Source organism: Lipotes vexillifer, unplaced genomic scaffold (genome assembly GCF_000442215.2).
Source record: "Lipotes vexillifer unplaced genomic scaffold, Lipotes_vexillifer_v1.1 scaffold397, whole genome shotgun sequence".
In the NCBI taxonomy this organism is placed as follows: domain Eukaryota; kingdom Metazoa; phylum Chordata; class Mammalia; order Artiodactyla; family Lipotidae; genus Lipotes; species Lipotes vexillifer.
The window spans coordinates 1373595-1379723 of NW_006772681.1; the positions used below are offsets into that span (position 1 = coordinate 1373595).

The window sequence follows — 6129 nt, forward strand, 5'->3', positions numbered from 1 at the left end:
AAAGAGACCTGCTGGTGACAGAACTAAAGGGTATGGTGGGGAATTTGGCAGTAGCTATCAAAGTTTAAAATGCACATGCCCTTCAATCTGGAATTCAACATTTAGATGTATATCCTACAGAAATACATGTACACTAAGACACATGTACACAGAGGTTCACTACAGCATTGTTCATAAAAGCCAATATTTAAAATAACCAAATGTCCATCTATAGAAACATAATAAATAAATCATGGTATCTCCAAACCATGAAATGCTATGCACCAGGCACAAAATATAAGGTAAATATGCATGCACCAACATTGAAAGATCTTCCGTTATGTGACCAAAAAAATCAAGGTGAAGAATACGTACAGTATGATTTAGGTAGGAGAAAAATATTTGCATATTTATATATATGTAAATAAGTGTACAGAAAACAATCAAAAAGGATACTCACAGAAGTGTTCACAGGCTCTATCTCTAAGTAGAGGAATGGAAAGGGGATCAGTGCAGTGAAGGACAGCTTTCAGTTTTCATTCTACTATGCACTATTGGTAATTTTTATGATGACAATCTATTCATGTATTACTTATATAATCAAACACACACACACATACACACACACACACAGCAGTATCACAAGTGCAATTACTGCTGCATGGCAGAGGTCAGCACAAAAACTGATAGGACTCTGGTGCGGGGAAAGCTGAGCTCTGATCTAGCTACTCCTACTGTCAAAGGGGGCTGTGGCCCTAAGTCCAGTAACCGGGTTCTCCCCTCTCCACCTCCTCGTCCACAGTACAGAGAGAACGTAGTGGACCACATTAGCCTTACCAAGTTGCCATGACAACAGGATGCCCTCTGATACCTCTGTACCTTTGTTCCTGCTAGTCACATTGCCTGGCATGCCTTTCCATGTTTTCTGCCTAACTAAAATCAAAATCATTCTTCAAGGCCCAGCTCAAATACCACCTCTTCGTGAAGCTTTCAATAGCCCCCAACTTGGTATTCACTGCTTCTTCCTCTTTGCTCCCACAGTACTTTGCTTGTATTTCTTTTAAAGTATACCTCCTTCTACCATGCATTTATAGTCAGTCTCCCTAGTAACCTTTAAACTTGAGTGCAAAGACTATACTATTCAACTCCTAATTGCCTAGGGGCCTTAGGCATATTAAGATTCATTAAAAGTGTATGTCCTAGGAGGGAGGAAGGGAGGAAAAGAGAGATTTAGGACATTAAAATCTGTATAAATATGAAAATCCATTTACTTAGGATTCAAAACTGATGCAAAGTTATCAGACTCCTCGTTATAGCACTTCACAGTGCACTGAGGAGCTGGTGTAGTAACAACCACATTAACTATCATTTCATGAGCACTTACTATGTGCCAGATACTGAGCTAAACACTTGACATTATTCTCATTTATTCTTCACAACCACCCTGTGAGGAAGGTACTATTTCTTTATACAGATGAGACACCTGAGGCTAAGAAAGGAGAAATGACTTACTCAAGGTCATGTGGGAGTCACACCCATATTTGTCTAACCCCAAAGCCTTTGACATTTCTCAACAGTAAAGCTATCACTAATGGCAGCCATGGTCAGTCTTCCTGGGGCCTTGAGAAGAGTAATGCAAAAAAGAGTTAACATAACAGGCCTGATCCTTAGAAGGGCCTGGTCCTAGGCTGGCAGCTGGGAACCTGGCTTTTGAAACAATTCCTAAGTGATAAGGTTGCTTTGCCCATCTGGGGCACTGAACATCTGCTTTCCTTCTGTGAGTCTGGAATTTTGGTAGCTGTTGCTGGCAGAGAATGCTATGATCTGTCTTCAATAAATACCCTGGTCTCAGAGTCTCAAACGGGCTTTCCTAACAGAAACACTGCACATGTGATGATGTATTTCACTGCTGGAAAAAGGAGCAGGTCTGCTGACCCCTCCCAGTGGAAGGGAGAAAACACAGGAAGCCTGTACATGAATTTCTCCAAACTGCCTGATGTGTCTTTTCCCCTTGCTGATCATATTGTGTATCCTTGAGTACCACTGACTCCAAGTCCTGTGAGTACTTTTAGTGATTTCCCAAACATGTGGGTCATCCTGGGAAGACAAAATACACAAAGAGCAAAACAAAATATCAAACAAAACATCTCAGAGGAGAAAGGGCAAAAACAGCAAAACAGAGACTTACTTCTCTGGATTGTCTGGAAACTTGATCCGCAACTCTTGGTTTTTGTATGATCTTTTTTCAAATGTAAGGATCATCTTCTTCACTGAGCTTTCATCCAATGGTTCTTCCTGGGGTAAAGAAACAAATGCAACAATTTCAGTCCAAAGGGATTTCTTATTCACTAATCACTACTTCTTTCCTGTGGCTCTTACATGCCATTCTGCCCCTCACCTTTCTGGATTAACTGTACAGTTAATACTTTATCTCTTCCATTAGAATGAGGGTTAAGGGTGTACATCACATGGTACTTTGTATCATCACTCTGTGTGTCTCACATCTAGCACAGGAAGTTCAACTTAAGGTATTAAAGACTCACTCATTCAACAAATATTTCTTGAGCATACTGTATGGCATGGAGTAAGCAACGATACTAAATGAATATTGTTTAATATTTATTTCGTCCTTCTCTTCTGTTGTACAGGTAGGATAACATTTAGAAGTTTAAAGAATTTGTTCAAGGTCAAACCCTGAGTCAGTGACAGTGCCCCTCAATCTTTTCCCTAACCAAGGAAGCCCTATCTGTCATTTTTATATACACATTTTACATACATTACACCAGGGGTCAGCAAACTATGGTCCATATGTCAAATTCAACTTATAGCCTATTTTTGTACACCCATAAGAATGGTTGTTAATTAGCAATAGTCACTGCTTTGTGTTTCTTATATTATACATTACTGTATCTAGTCCTTACTAGCTACTGAGAAGGGTATCAGACAGGTACCTGGAATCCCGATACAGCAACAAGAATTTAGTAACCTCGCTCAGAGGAAGCATAAAAAAACTAGCAGACCATACAGAATATTCTTACTTCATACAGTGGAATAATACCTACAAAGGTAAATAAAGTGAATTTTTGAAAACAGAATCATTCGCACCCCCCACCCAAAAAAATTCTACACTAAAGTTTCGGAAATATTTTTTCCGCAGTTTAGTTCCCAGTTTAAAGTAATGTGCTGCAGTGCACTCTGCCTCTCTAACACTCTCCCAACTCCTAGCTTCGTAACTTTGTAGTCACTGACCAAAACTCACACCTAAAAGCAATAAAGAAACTGCTATTAAGAGAACCAGAAGGGCTTCCCTGGTGGCGCAGTGGTTGAGAGTCCGCCTGCCGATGCAGGGGACGCAGGTTTATGCCCTGGTCCGGGAAGATCCCACATGCCGCGGAGCGGCTGGGCCCGTGAGCCATGGCCGCTAAGCCTGCGCGTCTGGAGCCTGTGCTGTGCAACGGGAGAGGCCACAACAGTGAGAGGCCCATGTACTGCCAAAAAAAAAAAAAAAAGGAGAACCAGAAATAGATCCTTTTGGAAATCACTGAATCACCTCATAATTTTTTAAGTACCTAAAAATGTTAGCTATGAAAGCACTGAATCATCTCATAATTTTTTAAGTACCTAAAAATGTTAGCTATTAAATTTAGATTTTGGCATATTGAGGTTCTTTTTTTAATTATTTTATGTTTGGCTGTGTTGGGTCTTCATTGCTGCGTGCGGGTTTTCTCTAGTTGCGGTGAGCGGGGGTCACTCTTTGCTGCGGAGCACGGGCTCTAGGTGCACAGGCCCCAGTAGTTGTGGCTCGCGGGTTCTAAAGCGCAGGCTCAGCAGTTGTGGAGCACGGGCCCAGTTGCTCCGCAGCATGTGGGATCTTTTCGGACCAGGGCTCGAACCCGTGTCCCCTGCATTGGCAGGCGGATTCTTAACCACTGTGCCACCAGGGAAGCCCCGACATATTGAGTTTTAAGTGGGAGATACCTATACATTCATTTTGGGCATGACACCGTTCTTAGATTTTATCAATGACTCCTGGACCCTGAGGTACTCTGTTGGAACCCCACCCGCTCCCCAGTGTCTACAGCTTTAAGGAGAGGTACCCTGACTTGGTAAAAAAACTGAAGTCAGTGCCCCGACTCAGTCAGGACTCAGAGCTTAGCTTCACTACTTACTACCCACGTGGCAACGTTACTTTGCTGAATATAATCTTCAAACCCTCACCAAGTCTAACTGATTCTACCTCATAAGTGAATTCATCCACTTGGCATTTAGAATAAAGTCCCAAATCCTTCACATGACCTGTATAAGGAAGGCCTGGCAGGATTTGGCCCAGTAATCTCTCCAACCCCAAACCTCTGTCAGTGGCCCATGTCTGCTTATTCACTGTTGACTCTCCAGTGCCCATGATAGGGCCTGGCACACAGGAGACATCCAATGAAGATCTGTTGAAGGAAGGAAGGAAGGAAGGCAGGGAGAAAGGGGAAAACTACTTTAGGTCATCATAGAGATGACCTAAAGACATGAGGTACATAAAATTGTTTTATAAACTATATGACACTCCATTAATATAAGCTGTTATTGTAACTATTAGCATGATTGTTAATGTACCCGACTTATCACTGGGATTTAACTAAAATAATTTAAATTGCTAGGAAAGGGTTAAATCACTTTCAAGCAATCTCAGTACCTACAGCTTTTCTTTCCCTTAGCTAACATCCTGCCAACCCTGTAGGAAAAAACTTTATTAGCTCTCATAGGATTCCCAAAGTCTTAGCCTCTCCAGGGTTTGGCCTTCCCTCCTTTAATTTCTCTCCAACACTGGGGGAAAACCAAATTATCAGTCTTAGTCATTGGCCACAGCAGTATCTCCAATAGCTCAACGTCAGAAACCAGAGGGAGATTTCAGAAAGATGAATGCTGGTGATGCAGCACAAAAAGGACAATAATATTTTACAAGTTCACCTGACTTTACAGGGGCAAACATCACTTGTTTTTCATCAAATGGGACTTTGGTGGCAGTGAGAAAATAACTCCTGGACTTGTAGCCTTCCATGCATCATTTTTACAAAGCGAACTCTTTTTCCCTGTCCCTTAACAGAAGGGCTGGTCCCACATCCCATTTCTGTCTTCCAGGCTAGAAACCTTATACCCATGACAGCTACTATCCTAATCCTCCAGTACCAGCCTTGCCCGACACGGGAATTATACCTGCCAATTAACTGCTGCTGCAGGGCTAACAGATTGATCAGAAGCTAGTAAGGAGGGAGGGAGAGAGGGAGGATGTGCTACACACACTGTTTGTCTAAGGCTGGCAGGGCTGCTGCCCTCAGAGAGGAAATCCAGGACTGTTTCCCACCACAGATTTCCGAAGTGTCACCATCTCTTAGGGGCAGACCCCCAAATTACCACTGGTAGAAATCCTAATGAGGAGAGAGTTACTGTCATAACACAATAAAGACCTTTTTGGAATATGAATCAATTTTTTTTTCTTCTCAGATTCACACTCCAGCTTCATTTTTTAAATCCAAACTTAGCATCAAGTCTTTGAGGGAACCAAAAAACAGCTGGCTCTTAAGAATCTAATTCATACTGAACAAAATACCAGAGTGAAATAACATACAAGTTAACACTTAAGGATTTAAAGAGACACAAAAGGTAAGGTCACATTATTTTTAATCACTGATATTTTACCTCTATTCTTTTCAGCTTCATTCATTTATTCATTCAATAAATATTTGTTAAGGGCCTACACCAAGTTCTAGGCATTGCTCTGAATGCTAGAGATACAGCTGTGAACAAAACAGAGCCAGTCCCTGTTTTCAACAGCGGTTGGGGAGAGGACAACAAATGAGTAAAATAACAAACAGGAATTTCAGATCATAAGTGCTGTGAAGACAGTATACAGAATAAAGTGATAAGAGAATAAGAGAACAACTTGCAGGGCTACCTCAGAGACAGGAACGACTTCCCTGAGGAAGAAACACCTGAACTGAGACCTGAATGAGAAGAAACCAGTCATGTAAAAAGCATCAGGAGAAGAAGAGCGTGCCAGCAGAGAACACAGAAGTAAAAAGGTTCAGAGATAGGAGTCAGTGCAAAGGCTCTAAGGCACCCTGAGGAACAGCAAATTGAAAGGGCCTTGGGTATCTCTTT

The 6129-nt window shown here is 41.8% G+C and overlaps 1 protein-coding gene across 1 annotated transcript in view; it reads right to left on the reverse strand.

Annotated features, from left to right (window-relative positions):
- The window catches only part of CTNNBL1 (catenin beta like 1), a 172190-nt gene that overhangs the window by 133827 nt on the left and 32234 nt on the right, over nt 1-6129 (reverse strand). The window contains exon 3 of the mRNA XM_007447720.1: nt 2168-2274. Within this exon, the coding sequence (XP_007447782.1) occupies nt 2168-2274 (107 nt within the window). The remainder of the gene's footprint in view (nt 1-2167; nt 2275-6129) is intronic.